The 19609-nt window shown below is 41.1% G+C and overlaps 1 protein-coding gene across 2 annotated transcripts in view; it reads left to right on the top strand.

The window, feature by feature from the left end:
- LOC140209938 (gametogenetin-binding protein 1-like) overlaps positions 1 to 10499 on the top strand; it is a 34894-nt gene extending 24395 nt beyond the window's left edge. For both annotated transcript variants that reach the window (XM_072278617.1, XM_072278618.1), the window contains exons 5-6: positions 2399 to 2538; positions 10244 to 10499. In XM_072278617.1, the coding sequence (XP_072134718.1) occupies positions 2399 to 2538; positions 10244 to 10294 (191 nt within the window). In that variant the 3' untranslated portion in view covers positions 10295 to 10499. The remainder of the gene's footprint in view (positions 1 to 2398; positions 2539 to 10243) is intronic.
- Positions 10500 to 19609: the final 9110 nt, after the last annotated feature.

Below are 19609 nucleotides of genomic sequence, written 5' to 3'. Positions count from 1 at the left end.
CTATCTCGAGACCTTTCAGTTTCTCAAGAACTTTCTCCCTAGTAATGGCAACTTCACACACTTCTGACCCCTGACAACCTGGAGCTTCTACCATACTGCTAGTGTCTTCCGTAGTGAAGGCTGATGCAAGATACTTATTTAGTTTGTCCATTGTTTCCATTAATACCTCTCCAGCATCATTTTCCAGTGGTCTGATATCCATTCTCACCTCTCTTTTACATTTCACTTTTCTGAAGAAACTTTTGGTATCCTCTTTAATACTGCGGCAAGCTTACTTCCGTATTCCATCTTTTCCTTCTTAATGACTTTTTTAGTTGACTTCTGTTGGTTTTTAAAAGCTTCCCAATCCTCTAACTTCCCATTAATTTTTGCTCTAATATATGCCCCCTCTTTGGCTTTGACTTTGCTTGTTAGACATGGTTGTGACATCTTGCCTTTAGAATACTTCTTCCTTTTTGGGATGTATATATCCAGTGCCTTTCAAATTGCTTCCAGAAATTTCACCCATTACTTCTCCACCATCATCCCTGCCAGTGTTCTTTTCCAGTCAATTCTGGCCAACTCCTTTCTCATGCCTCTGGAATTTGCTTTAGTCCGCTGTAATACTGATACATCTGGCTTTAGCTTTTCCTTCTCAAGTTTCAGGGTGAATTTGATCATATTATGATCACTTTCCCCTGAAGGTTTTTACCTTAAGCTTATATGAGCATTTGGAATCCCATGGCCTAATTTGGGAGAGCCAGCATAGCTTTGTACATGTCATATCATGCCTTATCAATGTAATTGAGTTTTTGACAAGGTGACATGAGAGACTGATGAAGGTAGAGCAGTGGGTGTTGTCTGCATGGATTTCAGTAGGGCATTTGACGAAGTCCCTCTTAGGAGGATAATCTACTAGATTACGAAACATGGGGTCCACGGCAAATTGGATGTTTGGATTCAGAACTGGCTCGCGCATCAAAGACAGAGGGTAGTGGTTGAAAGGACTTATTCGAGCTGGACGTCTTTAAATCTTGATGTTCCACAGGGATCTTTTTGTTATTCAGCTTTTCACAATGTTCACCTTCCCCATCAGGCAGAAGATGCAAAAGCCTGAAAGCACTTACCACTGACCACTTATGATAAGATGACGCTTGGCCTCGCAATCTACCTTGTTATGATCTTGCACTTTATCGTTTACCTGCGATATATTCTTCCAGTAGCTTTTACATTTTATCATGCATTGTGATTGTTTTACCTTATTCTAGCTCAATGCACTGTGTAATGACTTGGATCTGTATAAACGGTTTGCAAGACAAGCTTTTCTGTGTACATGTGACAATAATAAACCAATGCTAATATCAGTTTGCAGAAGGTGAAACACTGTATGGATGTTTTGGAGTAAATAACTGATGTTTTTATTTAAAGTTAGCAATGTTGACCGCACTAAGATGTCAGCAGTAGAGAAGAAAATGTTTAAAAATGTACAACTGGAAATCTGAAATGAAAACAGAATGTGCTTTTATATGAGACTTAAGTGAATTAAAATATTAAAAGATTAAAACATTAAGATATTTCCTTCTACAGGAAATATTTTAATTCCTCAACCAAAGAAATAACGATGCCCATATTTCCATCAGACCATAAAATATACTAGAAGTGGAATTAGAGCAGCTGGCCCATCAAGTCCGCTCACCACTCAAACATGTCTGATATTATTGTTGCTTTTTTGAACTCTCTTCTCCTGTCTTCTCCCTGTAACCCTTATCCACCTCACTAATCAAGAACCTATCAGTTGTGGCTTAAATGCACCCAATAACTTGGCCTCCAAAGTAGTCTGTGGTAACCACTTCCACATCACTGAGGTTTCTCCTTAGTAATGTCATGCACAGTCACTTAAGCCTTCTGTGGTGCCACAATCTTTTCTCTATTGGCAAGCTGAAGCTGTTTATGGAACCGCTGGCTTGTTGGGACTTTTAATTTAATTAGCATCGGACCAAGCTTTTTGCACATATTTTCCTTTCTTGAAGAATAGTCAGATTAGAGGCAGTAATTCAGCTGGCAGTTTTATTATGACTGTGTTGGCCTTTCAAAATGGTTCTTCCTTTGTGCACATGAAAGTAAAAATAAAACTGATAAGACAAATCTTTGACACAGCATCACAGGACAAATTAAGCAAACAGTTTTGCTGAAAATAGTAACAAATGATTATTAGTTTATTTTAAGAATTTGCCACTTATTTCTCAGCTATATTCTAAGATGAATTTATTCCACTTGTTGTTTTGGTTGTTTTGACCTTGCTCGTAACATTACATAGAGTCTTTCGAGACTAAGAAAAAAAATTACAAGATATAAAGTGATTTGTAAAATTCATTTCAATATGTCAGTCATTACAGAGGAAATGTTACTTTTTGAAAAGGCTTTGTTGAAATGGAAATAAAGAAAATGCTTGATGTTCACCATGATGTTCGGTTGTGGAAGAAAGGTTTGAATGACGAGGCCAGTCTGCTGCAAAGATCAGATTCAACGTTGAAAGATGCTGGAATCATTCACGAACAGGTATAAGAACGGGATTGCCCAATTATGGATACTGTTAGCTCCTGTAAACATCTTGTAAAAAACGTATAGAGATAAATTTCGTGATGCAGCACCAATTACAATCTCTCATTATAAATCCGTGATGCTTCCTGAGAACCTAATGGATAAAAGATATATTGGAGATAAAGTATTGTTTTCCACTGGTACTAATCTGAGTTGACAAAGTTAATTGGAAGACGATCACAGGGGGATGTACAAGGAAGATGCAACATGCTGTTTGTAAACCTTTTTGTGTTGTTTCACTGTGATTTAGATCAACGATTTGGTTTTGTACTGTATTCAGGGATTCATTTTCGAACGTGGATGAGTATGCTGCAGTAGTTAATGACTTCATTAAAACCTGTGTGGAAGAGTGTGTGCCTACGAAAACTTGCTGTACATTCCCAAACTAAAAGCTGCGGATGAACCAGGAGTTTCGTAGTCTGCTAGGCCTGTGGCATTTAAGTCTGGCGACCCAGGTCTGTACAAGAACACCAGGTATGACTTGCGGAGGGCTATTCCAGGAGCGAAGAAACAATTCCAAGGTTGGAGGCAACATTGGATATGCATCAACTCAGGCAGGGTTTGCAGGACATTACTTCCTACAAAGTGCAACCCAATAACATGAATGGCAGCAATGTTTCACTACCAGATGAGCTCAACGCCTTCTATGCCCGCTTTGAAAGGGAGAATATAACTACAGCTGTGAAGATCCCTGCTGAACCCAGTGACTGTAGATCTTTGTGTCGGAGGCCGATGTCAGGAGGGTGAACCCTTGCAAGGTGGTAGGCCCCAATGGAGCACTTGGTAAGGCTTTGAAAACATGTTCCAACTAAATGGCAGGAGTACACAAGGACATTTTCAACCTCTCACTGCTATGGTCGAAAGTTCCCACCTGCTTCAAAAGGGCAACAATGATACCAGTCCCCAAGAAGAGAAGTGTGAGCTGCCTTAATGACTATTGTCTAGTAGCACTCACATCTGCAGTGATGAAATGCTTTGAGAGGCTGGTCATGGCTAGAATCAACTCCTGCTTTAGAAAGGAACTGGACCCACTGCAATTTGCCTATTGCCACAATAGGTCTACAGCAGATGCAATCTCATTGGCTCTTCACATGGCTCTTAATCACCCGCACAATGCAAACACCTATGTCAGGATGCTGTTCATTGACTATTGCTCACCGTTTGACACCATCATTCCCACAGTCCTGATTGATAGGCTACAGAACCTGGGCCTCTGTACCTCTCTCTGCAATTGGATTCTTGACTTCCTAACTGGAAGACTATAATCTGTGCGGATTGGTGATAATATCCCCTTTTCACTGACGGATCAACACTGGTGCACCTCAGGGTTGTGTGCTTAGCCCACTGCTCTACTCTCTATACCCATGACTGTGTGGCTGAGTATAGCTCAAATGCCATCCATAAATTTGCTGATGATATAACCATTTTTTTCAGAACCTCAGATGGAGACGAGAGGGCATACAGGAGTGAGATATACCAATTAGTTGAGTGGTGTCACAGCAACAACCTGGCACTCAGTGTCAGTAAGACCAAAGAGATGATTGAGGACTTCAGGAAGAGTAAGACGAAAGAACATGAGCCAATCCTCAGAGAGGGATCAGAAATGAAGAGAGTGAGCAGCTTCAAGTTCCTGGGTGTCAAGATCTCTGAGGATCTAACCTGGTCCCAACATATCGATGCAGATACAAAGAAGGCAAGACAGTGGCTATACTTCATTAGGAGCTTAAAGAGATTTGATTTGTCCCCTAAAACCCCCAAAAACTTCTACAGATGTACCATGGAGAGCATTCTGACAGACTGCATTACTGTCTGATATGGGGGGGCGGGGAGGTACTACACAGAGTAGAAAGAAGCTACAGAAAGTTGCAAAATTAGTAAATTACAAATTATAAATAGAAGAGAAGATGGTGGCGTGACGCAGCGCGCGTGGCCACGCTGGAATGAATACCTGTAATCTGTCAAGTAGGATGCCGTGCGCAATCCTGATTTGATGGAGACGGACGTGAGAAGCACGGAGGAACATCCGGTGAAACTTCTGAAATGCCTGTTTTGCTGCTGCTGCTACTGTGCGATTCAGAATCTCCGGAGGGAAAGGCCCCGAATCCTCGGCTTTGCCTGTTGCTTGGTGGCCAGGGCCTGTTTAGAAGCACTCGGCAGAGATGGTGCTTGGTGTCGGAGGGCTGGTCGGAGGCTCGAAGTTTTCGGAAGGACTCAGAGTCGGCTGTGGTTGGGTGTTTCCAGGGTGCTGCATCGGCAAGTTTGCGGCACTGGAGGTTCATGGCAGGCAGAGTTTCTTCCTTCTACTGTCTGCATGAGATGTTGGGGCTATCGGGACTTTGAGACTTTTTTTTACCGTGCCCATGGTCTGCTCTTTATCAAATTATGGTACTGATTTGCACTGTTGTAACTATATGTTATAATTATGTGGTTTTTGTCAGTTTTAGTCTTGGTCTGTCTTGTGTTTCTGTGATATCATACTGGAGGAACACTGTATCATTTCTTAATGCATGCATTACTAAATGACAATAAATGAGGACTGAGTGTGCTCATAATCTAATCTAATCTAAAATTAGTCAACTCCATCTTGGGTACTAGCCTCCATAGTATCTAAGGCAACTTCAAGGAATGAATCCTCAGAAAGGCAGTGTCCATTATTAAGGACCCCCATCACCCAGAACATGCCCTTTTTCTCATTGGGGAGGTACAGAAGCCTGAAGGCACACACTCAGCGATTCTGGAACAGCGTCTTCCCCTCTGCCATCCACTTCCTAAATGGACATTCTATAATTGAACTATTTAATATACATATATATATATATTTACTGTAATTGATTTACTTTTTTTTCTATATTATCATCCATTGCACTGTACTGCTGCTGCTAATTTAATGAATTTCATGACATAAGCTGATGATATTGATTCTGACACTGATTCTGATTTGTTTGTATTCACCATTTGTGATGGTCAGCAGAAGGAAAATTGTTGTAGAATCAGTCATTTTCTGTACTTTTGTCCACCCATAGGATGAGGACCTCATTGGTAAGAACAACATTTATTAGTTATTCCTTCTTTAGATGCTTAGAGCAGCTTTCTAGGACATTCTTAATGATGAGGATCTCTCCACTATTTTGTTAGACACGAAAATCTAGGAATTTGCTGCTAGAAATGAAGAATCACTTGGATACTTCCTAGTATTTCTCCACTTTTCACCAGATACTGTGTGGTTTGGAAGCAAAGGCACAGCTGGAGGCATACCATGAATTTAGTGACTTTGAGCTTACAGCTAGCTGTGGTTATAATGATGGAAGTATTTACTGAAAAAGTATTGGCAAGTTTTGTAGATTGTACACGCTGTAGCTACCGTGTGCTGTGGAGGAGGAATCATACGCCTGATAGGCTCAGCAGAAGGTGGGAAGGTTGAGGTACAAGAGGTGATTCACTTTCTGATGCATGTTTTTTTGGCTAGGTGGTTGGGCCACTTAAACCTTGCAGTTCTCTGCTAGCTGCAGGATGCTGATGGAGGTGAGAGGCCTGAGGAGTTGATAATGAACATTAAAGAAGGTCATTAGGTTATCTCATAAGAAATAGAAAGCAGACAATCATAAACATGAGACAGTCTGTAAATGCTGGAGCACCCACAAAATGCTGGTGGAATTCAGCAGGTCTGGCTGCATCCATGGAAAAGAATAATCAGTTGACATTTTGGGCCAAGATCCTTCAACGACTGTTAACTCTTTTCCATAGATGTTGTCTGACCTGCTGTGTCCCTCCAGCGTTTTGTGTGTGTTGCAATAGAAAGTAGAAGTATAAGTTAGCCATTGGTTTACTTGAGCTTGTTCTATCGTACAGTTAGATTATAGTTGATCACGTACATTATGTCCTATAGCTGCCCATCCTCTGCTTTTATTAAGTGTCAAAAATCTAGCAATGTCATCCTTGCACGCGCTCAATGATTGTATCCACTTTTCTCCACGTTGCCATAATCAACATGACATTTATATGCATACCAGTCCTCTATAGTTCCAGTGATTGTCATCTAGTAGAACCATCCTCTCAACATCTACCACCTCAGCCTTTCTCAGAACAAAATGTAATATTCTGAAAGGCTGAAGTGGTAGTTGTTGAGAGGATGGTTCCACTCGATGAGAATCACTGGAACTATAGAGGACTGGTATGCATATATGGACAGGAAAGGAATGGAGGGTTATGGGCTGAGTGCAGGTCGGTGGGACTAGGTGAGAGTAAGAGTTCAGCACGGACTAGAAGGGCTGAGATGGCCCATTTCCATGCTGTAATTGTTATATGGTTAAAAAGATGATCTCTCAATATTTTTAAAGCCCAAATGAATGTATCCCCAGCACGTTCAATCTCACTTCTAAGGAAACTTCTTATTCTGGAATCAATACCTCTTTCTATGTTCCTTCATCTAATAACTGATATTAGCATCTCTGAATTTGCAAACATTAGGTATTCAAGAGGAACACATGCATTATTTGTGGTATAAATGTGCCACAACAACCAGGACAGCATACACATTCTTGAATTGAAGCTGAATGATAAATGTCTTTGTGAAGTAATATCTGCCTAGATGTTCTAGAATCTTCCAGTTGTTGGTTTTCTTCTGAAAATTGCTGATATCTCCAGAGACCCAAAAGCTCCAGTTAGTGATTTGAGATTAGGTGTGGATGCAGAACTGGCCAGTGTTGCAAACACAGTTTGTTTGCAGATTCAGGGATGTTTTTGCAGATTCAGGGGTGTTTTTGTAGATTCAGGGATGTGTTTGCACATTCGGGGATGTGATTATAGATTCAGGGATGTGATTGTGGATTCGGGGATGTGATTGTAGTTTCGGGGATGTGATTGTGGATTCAGGGATGTGTTTGCACATTCAGGGATGTGATTGTAGATTCGGGGATGTGATTGTGGATTCAGGGATGTGATTGTAGATTCAGGGATGTGATTGTGGATTCAGGGATGTGTTTGTAGATTCAGGGATGTGATTGTAGATTCGGGGATGTGATTGTGGATTCAGGGATGTATTTGCAGAGTGCCTCCTTCTGATCATCACAGCATCTATTTGACAACAATTGATTAATCTATATTCTAAACCATACTGAAACAATACAAAATAAAGCCCTTGCAAACAGCCTGACAGAGCATCCTCTTAGTGATCATCCTTTATTTGACTCCAACTCTCTCCAGTTAATAAAAGTGGAAATTCACTCTTCATTTCAAATAGATCTTTTATTAATTAGCAAGCACAGCTTGTCTGCAGATGTGGGGAATTTAGAAGTTGTGTAATTGGGGATGGGGACATGGAATTGATCAAGGGCAGTTTTTTTTAGGGAATTTGGAAAACAGGTATTTCTGAGGAGGCTGAGAGAAAGGTGTTTTCAATCGGGAGGAAGATTGTAGCAGATTAATGTTGCCAGGGGCAGGGAAAGAGGGATGTGGTCTATGCAGCTTAGTAAAAGCTGTTAGGATGTTGGGAACCAGGCAAATGTCGTAGTTAGGCACGGAATGATAATGAGCCCCAGGAGTGTTCAATATAGTGTCAGTTTCTTGCAATGCTCCAAAAGTAGTGTTGTATGAGGAATGATGTCATCACATTCACCAATAATACAGAAGCCATTCCCTGTGCAAGTTCCATTGTTTTACAGAATAATCCAGAAAGGTCCAATATCACCTTCCGTTATTCAGAATACATGATGGTGCAGTTAATAGATCTGCTGCCTCACAGTGTGAGAGACATGTATTCAATTTTAACCTTGGGTGTTGTCTGCAGTTGCACATCCTCCCTGTGACCTGGCATGTTTCCTCTGGGTATTCCAGTTTTCTCCCTCCTTCCACAGACATATAGGTTGGTTGGTTAATTGGTCACTGCAAACTTACCCCTAGTGTTTAGGTGAGTGGTAGAAACTAGGTTGTGGGAGATGGAGTTGATGAGAATGCAGAAGGAAGTAAAAAGTGGGAGGAATGTATGATTAGCGTAAATGGGTGACTGCCTCTGCTTTCCTTTCAGTGAGATGTGATATCCAGGCAGTTTAATGTTTCCCTTTCATTTTCAACGACTTCAATTTGACAAAGATACTTTACTGATGTACTTGGTCCAATACGTTGCTTCAACAGGAAGTCGGTTTCAGCTCTAAAGTGATTTTTTTTTTCTGTCCATTGCGAGCTAGTGCTTTAATGATGCCTGGTTCTAATTTTTTTTTGTGTAATCTCAGCCGAGTTCTGGAAGCAGGTTAATGTGTCACTGGACAGCACATTTACCGTTACCATTACCTGTACCATTTCTTTGACACTAACACTAACAGGGTGGTAACTATTTGGACTGAATTTGTGATACTCTTTTTAGATAGGACACAGCTGGGCAGTTTGCACATTGGGCAATTTCTGTAGCTTGATGCCAATACGATATCCCTTCTGCTACAAAGTGGCTGGAGGTACAATCAATTTCAGAGCAAAAGACTTCAGCACTATAATTATCTTTGACTGCCAGCCATTTCTTAATAATAAATGGAGTGACCCAAATTTATTGATGTTTGGCTTCTATTATGCTGGGACTTCCAGATTCATCTGGCCGATACACTAAAATTCCCTTTTTAAATCTTTCCCAATTTCTCTTAAGGTATTCTTTATAAGCTAAACACAAAATAATCTGCAGATCCTGGGGTCAAAGCAACACTCACAACACGCTGGAGGAACTCAGCAGGTCGGGCAGCATCCGTGGAAAAGATCGGTCGACGTTTCGGGTTGGAACCCTTTGTCAGGACTGTAGGGGGAAGGGGCAGAGGCCCTATAAAGAAGGTGGGGGGAGGGCAGGAAGAGAAGGCTGGTAAGTTCCAGGTGTAAAACCAGTAAGGGGAAAGATAAAGGGGTGGGGGAAGGGAGGCAGGGAGGTGGTAGGCAGGAAAGGTGAAGAAAGAACAGGGGAAAACACAATGGGTAGTAGAAGGAGGCGGAACCATGATGGAGGTGGTAGGCAGCTGGGGGAGGGGGCAGAGTGACATAGGGATAGGGGAAGGGAGGGGGGAGGGAATTACCGGAAGTTGGAGAATTCTATGCTCATACCAAGGGGCTGGAGACTACCTAGACGGTATATGAGATGTTGTTTCTCCAACCTGAGGACTACCTAGAGCTATGTCTTTGACCAAGGTCTCCCAATATCAGCTTCTGTAAATCAATGAAGCTGTGAAATGTCTTGGGACATTTTGCTATAGTAAAGGCACAAGATAAAAGCAAATTATTGATAACTGAGGTCAGGCAGCAGTGTTAGAATTACCTTATAATTTAACAATGTTGAATAGAAGAAATTGAAGAATATAAGGTTATATGGCATGGAAACAACACCCAAATGGAGTCTGGGATTGTTGTGACCATAGCTATCTTAATTATCCCTGAAGATGAAAAAAAACTCATAAGCAATTAGATTCACTTTATAACACAATTAACGCATGTCAAACTGCAAATTTAATGACCAGTGATAAAAACAATCTAGGTACTCTGACTTATATTTATCAAATATTATTAATAACTGAGTTATTGAGTTGTGATTTGAATCAAATTACCTTCAATAAGTGTATATTTTCAGTTAACAGTTAGAATAATTGAAAATAATATAAAGATACATACTCTATAATGTTATTTTCCTCTTCTTCAGGTTCTGTTTCTTGAGGAAAAAGGTGTACATGGAAGCAAATCTTGGCATTAGAAATGAGAAATATCAGAGAGCTTATTCCCAGAGTACAAGAAGAGAGAGTGAACTGGAGAAATATCATTTTAATTTAAAAAAGACTGCAATTCATGTTTCACTTTAAGTAGCCCAATGGGAATGGAATGAGTTTGTGTAAAATGCCTATTTTATATCCTCCTCACCTTTACCAATGAATAATAAAATCAGATGGGATGTAAAATGGATGTCCAATTCAAAAACCTACCTATTTTCTCCACGTCATGATGAAATTCAGAGTTCACATCTCTGATGGTTTTTAATTCAGTCAATTTATTTTAACTTTGCCCATTTTCTCAGGGCTCAGTGTTGTCTTGTTATCATTCTGCTTCAAAATAATCTTTTTTGAAATCTTCAAATAACATAAAATGATCTTCACATTCAAACATAAGAAGGAACTTCCTTTAAAGAATGCTTTGGTTTATGGAAAAGGGATATTGTGAAGAATATCTAGATTTCAATTGCCACTTCTGTCAAAATTGATTGTTCAAGAGGTTGATAATATCTTACTGCATATTGGAAAGCAACGGGGCTGGTATGCACACTCATGGTTTGAATATGATACTGATGCCCTTCTGTGGACTGTAGAAGTAATTGCAGTTGTGGACTTAACAGGTTTTGATACTTACGGAATCCAATGATAGGACATGCCAAGCAAATGAGGCTTACTATTATTTTTCGTCAAGTCCATATTTAGAAGTGCTTTGAGTTAGAGTTCTGTGGCACTCCACAATTGAATTAGGAAAAACTGAAGCTAACGTTTTCAGTTGGAATTGTCTATGACTTGTAGCCTGGACCTTCTTGGCGTACTTTCTAGAAATTCTTAACAATTAACCCTTTAATTATGCACTACATGCAAATATGTTGCTCATTTGAGAGTGTCTATAGGTTGTATATGACTGAAGTATCTGTGGTTTGGTCTGACTCTGAAGGGGATAGACAGGAACCATAAGAAAACAACAGACTCTTGAAACTTCTAGTCTTTAATTAGCTTTATCCTTGAAAATCCAAGAACACTGCAATTTGAATAAAACACTGCATCTATGTATAAAAGTGCTTCTCTGTCTATAGATGAGAGTAAGTAAATTAAAGTAATAATTCATGAGTTTTCATGGCTCAACGTATAAAGATTGACAGCTGCTTTGGATACAAAGCTGTAACTCAGTAGAAGCACCACCAAAGTCACCTCAGTTCTCCATGAGTTGGATCAACTTTGGCAAGATCCCAAAATAGAGCAGCAGCCTTTAATTTGAAGTGAGTGTTAATGACAGCTGGTAGCTGAGTTATGATGCCACTTAAGAAAGGGTATGATTGATGGTTATGCCAATTGTGAAGCTCAGTAATACCGCAGGGTTTACAGAAGAGTATTGAAGGTTGTTTGCAGTTATTTAATACACAGTATTTAGTTTGGTAGCAATCCATGTGAGATCCATGGTTTATTTGAACCTCTGAAGACTGTTAGAACATCACGAGCATGTTTTTATTATTTTGCCTCCTTAATATGTCCCTTGTTAAAAGGCTCTGCAAATGACAAGTTTCCAGATATTTCCCTCTGTCTGCTATGACACTGAGAATGATACTCTTTGGAGAGAAGGAGGATGAGAGGAGACATGATAGAGGTGTACCAGGTAATAAGAGGAATAGATAGAGTGGATAGCCAGCACCTCTTCCCCAGGGCACCACTGCTCAATATAAGAGGACATGGCTTTAAGGTAAGGGATGGGAAGTTCAAGGGGGATATTAGAGGAAGGTTTTTTACTCAGAGAGTGGTTGGTGCGTGGGATGCACTGCCTGAGTCAGTGTTGGAGGCAGATACACTAGTGAAGTTTAAGAGACTACTAGACAGGTATATGGAGGAATTTTAAGGTGGGGGTTTATATAGAAAACATAGAAAATAGGTGCAGGAGTAGGCCATTCGGCCCTTCAAGCCTGCACCGCCATTCAGTATGATATTGGCTGATCATCCAACTCAGAACCCTGTACCAGCCTTCCCTCCATACCCCCTGATCCCTTTAGCCACAAGGGCCATATCTAACTCCCTCTTAAATATAGCCAATGAACTGGCCTCAACTGTTTCCTGTGGCAGAGAATTCCACAGATATGGGAGGCAGGTTTTGAGGGTCGGCACAACATTGTGGGCCGAAGAGCCTGTACTGTGCTATACTATTCTATGTTCTATGTTCTATATTGAAAGTGCATCTTTACATTGTAAGGAAACTGTGTTCTGCCAGTCAATAGAGAAGCTCTGGTGCAATGTATAATCTATGGATGGATCTTTTGTATATTCAGAAGGGAACAGGATGATTTAGTTATATCGTCAAATGCAACGTCCTTCAAACAGAACTTCAGACTATTGAAATGTACTGTATATTCCACGTGCTTGCAATATGTTTACAGAATTCGTTTTAAATTATTGTGTTAATAATGTTCTAATTGCTCTTTGCACAGTCATTCATTTTATAAAATGCCTTCGTGGATTGTTTTAGCACTTAGTAAGTTCTCTAGTATCTGGCAGAAATTAGAATTGCAAATTGCAGAGAGCGCCCTCTTGCTTCATCATACTTGCAGGACCGCCGACTTAATTACAGTTGAATACAAACCCAACCCAACTAAATTGTTACGAACACAGTTTTTGAAATTGCTATTATATGTTTTGTTTATTGATTCTGCGCGCATACATTTGTTAGTCTCCAGAAGTTACATCACTCAATTACATTCATTTGCTACAGACTGAAAGAAAATAACTAAAGGCAAAAATACTGTTGGACATCTGAGCTTCCAAGCATTGCCAGGGAATAATTGTCAACACAATCTGACTTTTCTTTTGTGGTATTAATGTATTTAAAAGTAGTCTAAACTTCATTGATTTCGCTCTTAAAACTGTGGCTCTGAACCCCAAAATGTTTGGAAAATTGCTGTTTTTGAAATAAATATGATTTTTTTTTGTTGCAACACACATCAAAGTTGCTGGTGAACGCAGCAGGCCAGGCAGCATCTCTAGGAAGAGGTACGGTCGACATTTCGGGCCGAGATCCTTCGTCAGGACTAACTGAAGAAAGAGCTAGTAAGAGGTTTGAAAGTATTTTTATTTTTGTTGATTGCATTTCATTGAATCTTTATGTGTTACTGTAGTTCGAAAACATAATCCTTAGGTCCAAAATTGACTCATAACAGCATGTAACTGTAGGTGTATGAAAATACAAACATTGGATCCCAAAGTGCCTATTTATATGTTCAAATTGCACAAGAAGACAATTTAGCCTGGAAATAAATTCTACCTATGATCATTTCTGATTGAATTCATGCTGACTGAGCAACTGATCTGGCTACTTCCATTCACAATTCCAAGAGATAACCACTCACTAACCGTTAGTCTTGCGAGACCCATGGATCTGAGCCTGGAAAGTCTTCACTCTCCAGGGCGCAGGCCTGGGCAGGGTTGTATGGAAGACCAGCAGTTGCCCATGCTGCAAGTCTCCCCTCTCCACGACACTGATGTTGTCCAAGGGAAGGGCAAGGGCCAATACAGCTTGGCACCAGTGTCGTCGCAGAGCAACGTGTGGTTACGTTCCTTGCTCAAGGACACAACATACTGCCTTGGCTTGGGCTCGAACTCGTGACCTTCAGGTCACTAGTCAAATGCCTTAACCACTTGGCCACGTGCCCACACTCATTAACCAGCTCACTGAATATCCACATCAACTTTCTCATGAAAACATGAAGTTTCATCTGTGTTCTCTATGGCAGTGGTTCGGATGGGTCACAGGATGATAAGATTTAGATTACTGTCGTGACACCTTTAACTAAACACTTCCCTGCAGATTGAAGAACTTGTGAAGTCATGTGCGTGAGCTATTTTGCCAAAGGGACATTCCTGAAAAAATGTGAAAGTTATTGCTTTAGAGCAGTGGTTCCCAACCTTTTTAGGGTTACTGCCCCATTGGCTCCCAGACCACATCCCCAGCACCTCTCTCTTCCTTTCCAGCCATTACATAAAACTATAAAGAATTTTGACTTATTGAATTGAACTGAATTGACTTCATTACTTGCATCCTTCATATACATGAGGAGTAAAAATCCTTACGCTATGTCTCCGGTTAAATGTGCAATGTGCAATTTATAGTAATTTGTAGTAAATAGTATGTACAACAGGACAGTCAATATAACAGAAACACAGTTGTGTCAGCATGAATTAAACAGTCTGATGACCTGGTGGAAGAAGCTGTCCCGGAGCCTGTTGGCCCTGGCTTTTCTGCTGTGGTACCATTTCCCAGATGATAGCAGCTGGAACAGTTTGTGGTTGGGGTGACTTGGATCCCCAATGATCCTTTGGGCCCTTTTTCACACCTGTCTTTGTAAATGTCCTGAACAGTGGGAAGTGCACATCTACAGATGCGCTGGGCTGTTCTCAGCACTCTCTGTACAGGCCTGTGATTGAGGGAAGTACAGTTCCCATACCAGGCAGTGATGCAGCCAGTCAGGATGCTCTCAATTGTGTTCCTATAGAAAATTCTTAGGATTTGGGGGCCCATAACAAACTCCTTCAAATGTCTGAGGTGAAAGATACGCTGTTGTGCCTTTTTCACCACACAGCCGGTATGTACAGACCACGTGAGATCCTCGGTGATGTTTATGCCGAGGAACTTAAAGCTGTTCACCCTCTCAACCCCAGATCCATTGATGTTGATAGAGGCTAGACTGTCTCCATTCCTCCTGTAGTCCACAGCCAGCTTCTTTGTTTTTGCGACATTGAGGGAGAGGTTGATTTCTTGACACCACTGTGTCAGGGTGATGACTTCTTCTCTGTCGGCTGCCTCATTGTTATTTGAGATTAGGCCCATCAGTGTAGTGTCGTCAGCAAATTTAATTAGTAAATTGGAACTGTGGGTGGTGATACAGTCATTGGTATACAGAGAGTAAAGGAGGGGGCTTAGGACACAGCCCAGAGGAGCAGCTGTGTTGAGGGTCAGAGGAGCAGAGGTGAGGGAGCTCACTCTTACCGGCTGCTGGCAATCTGACAGGAAGTCCAGGATCCAGCTACACAAGGCAGTTGAAGGCCGAGGTCTCTGAGCTTCTTAGTGAGCCTGGAGGGAATTATGGTGTCGAATGCTGAACTGTAGTCCAAGAACAGCATTCTCACATAAGCATCCTTCTTCTCCAATGTGAAAACATGGTGTGTGGAGCTGTGGCTATTGCGTCATCTGTCGATTGGTTGTGTCAGCAGGCGAATTGTAGGGAGTCCAATGTGGGTGGTAGCATGCTGCAGATGTAGTCCTTGACCAGCCTCTCAAAGCTTTTGCTTATTATTGAGGTGAGTGCAATAGGACACCAGTTGTTCAGACATGTTACCTTGGTGTTTTTGGGTACAGGAACAATGGTGGATGTTTTGAAGTAGGAGGACACTCTACATTTATGATGCTCATTGAAAGGAAATAGGAACTGCAAGTTCAAAGCCGTAACAAATACTGCAAAAGTTATTAAAATGTATTTAAACCTATAAATAAAATTATTTCTTTATTTAATTACAGTGAAACAATTTTCATCCACAATTTTAGAGTGTACATTAGCAGTCCACTATTCACTACCTCATTGCTTTTTCACCTTTCAATGAGGTGGATGGGCTTGATGCAGTGATATCAGCTTCTCAACACTAGGCTAAATGTCAGTGGGGTTCCCACGTTCAGTAATTTGCAGTCTGTTTCGTTGCTTTGAAAGAAGCTGGGCGACCGCACTGAAACTGTGCTGTTATGTTTTGCAACTTCAAATGATTAAATTAATTAAAAGGAAAGCACAGAAGTGTAAAATGTGAATCTAAATTCATCTTTACTTTAAGTGAGGAGCACAAATACCACATGGTAGCGTGATGACGTATGCAATTCATGTATTTAAACATATAATCTAGAATGAATTATTTAATTCAAAAAGAATGCTTAATCCACTAATATATATACGAGATTACTCAAGTATTACTGAAATATTAAATACGCAGCGCTCCTCCCTGCTTGGCTATAAACCCCAACTCAATAGCGAATGTATCTCAACTATATACACAGTATTTTATATAATACAACTACTATATACAGATATATAGAATAGTAAATTTTAAATTTTCACATTCAGGCCTAAGGATTTGATCTCTGTGGAGGATTTCTTATTCTTTTGGGATAACATCTTTGGTGACAAGGGGAGGTCACCTTGCTTGGCAGGTGAGACTTGTGGCTATGGTGCAATCTCAGGTTCTGGGGCCTTCTCCGTGGTGGTTGTCGGAGTTGACTCTGAGACTGCAGAAAGTGGTTCAGACAACTGTGGACACCTTTCTTTCTCTTTTTCTTCTTTCTGGTTTGTGCACCTTGATCTTGAAAAAGTTCATTTAGTTCACTGAAGTATTCTCCTATTAATCCTTCTATTGTTCCCTTTATGATCTGATCTCTATGGTCGGGCGCCAGATGCTCGGAGAAATTCGGCGGGGGTCAAGCACCCGGCGCTCGGCCAGGGGTCGTGGTCGAGTGGTCGGGGACTTGGGCCAGCTCCCCCACCAGACTTAGTCTGGTGAGGAGGGTGTGAGGACACCCAGCAGGACTGAAAAAAAACAAAACCTGACAAAGGGCAGATGAGCTCCTTGTGAGCCAACGGCCATCTTCTGTGGAAGAGATTAAAGCCTCACCACGTATCTACGAATCGTGTGCTATGCACCTAGTTAGAAGAGACATGATGAACTTGGGCGCTGCACCGTGTGCCTGGACCTGCCCAAGGCCTCCGCCTAAGGAAGGGCCGAGCTCGAAGAAACGGCCACGGCTGGAGTCCAACACGGCCTTGGGCTCGAGTTCGGCGGGACAGCGGCAGGCGGTGCCAAGGCGGCCAGCGAGAACAAACTGGAGGAGAGGCTGTACTTGGTGCTGTCACAAGATTGAAGAAGATGGAGGTGCATAGCCGCCAACCCCGGATTATGGGATGGCACCCACTGATGACTGACTGATGAACTGATATCTCCTCTTGGTTTCACTATTGACAGCATCATTTGATAAATCCTCTGTTTTTGTATCTCCATTGACTCTTCCTTGCTTTTTGGCCTTCCATCCATTCAGCTGGGCTTTGGTCTTTACATCTACTTTTATAAGCAGCTTTTTTGTTTCCAACTTGAAGTTCAAGGGATAACCTTAATGCCTACAGAGTGGATTCTGGTTCCTTATACTCACAAAAACCAAATGCTTGCAACTTTCCTGAAGCTCCTTGAACTCTCTTCCAGCTTAAAACCAAGCCACATTTTGCAAATAACTGCTTGGTTAACATATCTGAAGCTTTCTCAGATACGCTCCCTATAAAAACTGTTGTAGTCAGACCACTGTTTTCATACTTTCATGCTTCCTCTGAGTAGCATGGTCCTTCCTTGATCCAATATGCTTTCCAACCAGAGGTACAGAGGTTGGCACCAACACCGGTTTGCCCTCTGTTGGGCAACAGTTCATGGTGTACAGCATGGAGACAGCTGTGGCATCATCCAGTACCTTTCTTAATTTACCTTCAGTTGACTTTACTGCAGGGGATATGATATGCAAATAGTTGATGGATTTCCAATCAAGTTGTAGTTGTAACATCTCCACAATTCTGATCCTCCTGTTTTTACCACAAACAAGCCCAAGGTAGCTTGTTGGTTGTTGTATTTCACTGTTACAAAAGCCATTCCCACAAGAGTTATCCTTTCTCCAGTATAATTTTTTAGTTGGATACCTGCAGATTTCAGTTTAGAATGTTTGAAATGCCTTTTGAACTCACTTTGTGGACTTATGAAAATACCTGAACCAGTAATTAATTTGCCGTTCACTTCTGGTGTAAGCCATATTGCTTGACTTTGGCCCGTTTTTACATTGTAAATCACAAGGCTACACAGTCCTGTGTCACTCTCATTATTATCAGATTTTTCGTCAGAATTGTGCAGGTTGCTGCTCTTTTTGAAAATGCAGCTTGTCTTTTTTTTATATCTCTTCCTCTTCTCTGTGCAGTTCATTTACTTTTGACAGCCCAAAATACCCTTTGTATGTGTCCTATGTTGTTGCATTTTTGATGAGTTTCGCCTTAACCCTGCATTAGTCTGGTGTATATGAGCCCCTGCCAAAATGATAACACAGTTTGTTCATCCAGGCTGGTTTCTATTTAGGCATTGCAATTTTGTTCACACTTACATTCACTTCTGCAACTCAATTATGTCTCTAGCTGCTGTTTCCATTGGTACAGCTATTTTAACTGGTCTTTTAAATGTAAGCTATGCTTCAGTTAGGAGCCATTTTTGAATGCTTTCTTGTAAGATTCCACAAAGGGATAAATCTCTCTGTGCATTATTAAGCCCATTACGAATTGACAATGCTTGGAAAATCTCTTCAACTCAGCCACTTATGAGGAAATGGATTCCCCTTCATTTTGATTCTGTTCATGAAGCCTAAAGTGTTCTGCCTTCTACAATGGTTTCAGTTTTAAAAGTTCCTGCATTACTTCAACAATATCAGCAAAGCTCATTTCTGCTGATTTATTTAGAGCAGTTAAACCTTGAAGCAAGCTTTATGCCCTTAAACCTAGTGCTGTGAGCAAAATTGATACTTGTTTCTCATTAGCTATTTCATTTGCTGGAGAGGTAGTACTCGGGGGGGGGGGGGGACGACCATGAAGTAGCGGATAAACTGAAGAAGTATTTTGCATCAGTCTTCACTGTGGAAGACACTAGTAGTATGGTGGAAGTTCCAGGTGTCAGGGCATGAGGTGTGTGAAGTTACCATAACTAGAGAGAATGTTCTTGAGAAAATGAAATTCATCTGGACAAGATGCTGTGCACCCCAGGGTTCTGAAAAAGGTGGCTGAAGAGATTGTGGAGGCATTAGTAGTGATCTTTCAAGAATCACTAGGTTCTGGAATGGTTCTGGAAGACTGGAAAATTGCAAAATTGAAAATTGAAAATTGAAAATTGCAAGTCACTCCACTCTTCAAGAAGGGAGAGAGACAGAAGAAAGGAAACTTATTAAGGATGAGGTCTCAGGGTACCTGGAGGCATATAATAAAATAGGCTTAAGTCAGCGTGGTTTCCTCAAGGGGAAATCTTGTCTGACAAATGTAACAAGCAGGATAGACAAAGGTGAATTGGTTGTTGTTGTGTACTTGGATTTTCAGAAGTCCTTTGACACATGCATTACAGGAAAGATTCTGGCACGGGTAAAACAGAGGCAAAAAGTGGGAATAAATGAAACCTTTTCTGTCTGGCTGCCGGTGACTGGTAGTGTTCCAGAGGGGTCTGTGTTGGAACTGATACTT

The sequence above is a fragment of the Mobula birostris genome, chromosome 14 (genome assembly GCF_030028105.1).
Source record: "Mobula birostris isolate sMobBir1 chromosome 14, sMobBir1.hap1, whole genome shotgun sequence".
In the NCBI taxonomy this organism is placed as follows: domain Eukaryota; kingdom Metazoa; phylum Chordata; class Chondrichthyes; order Myliobatiformes; family Myliobatidae; genus Mobula; species Mobula birostris.
This window is presented reverse-complemented; position numbering and strand designations above follow the sequence as displayed.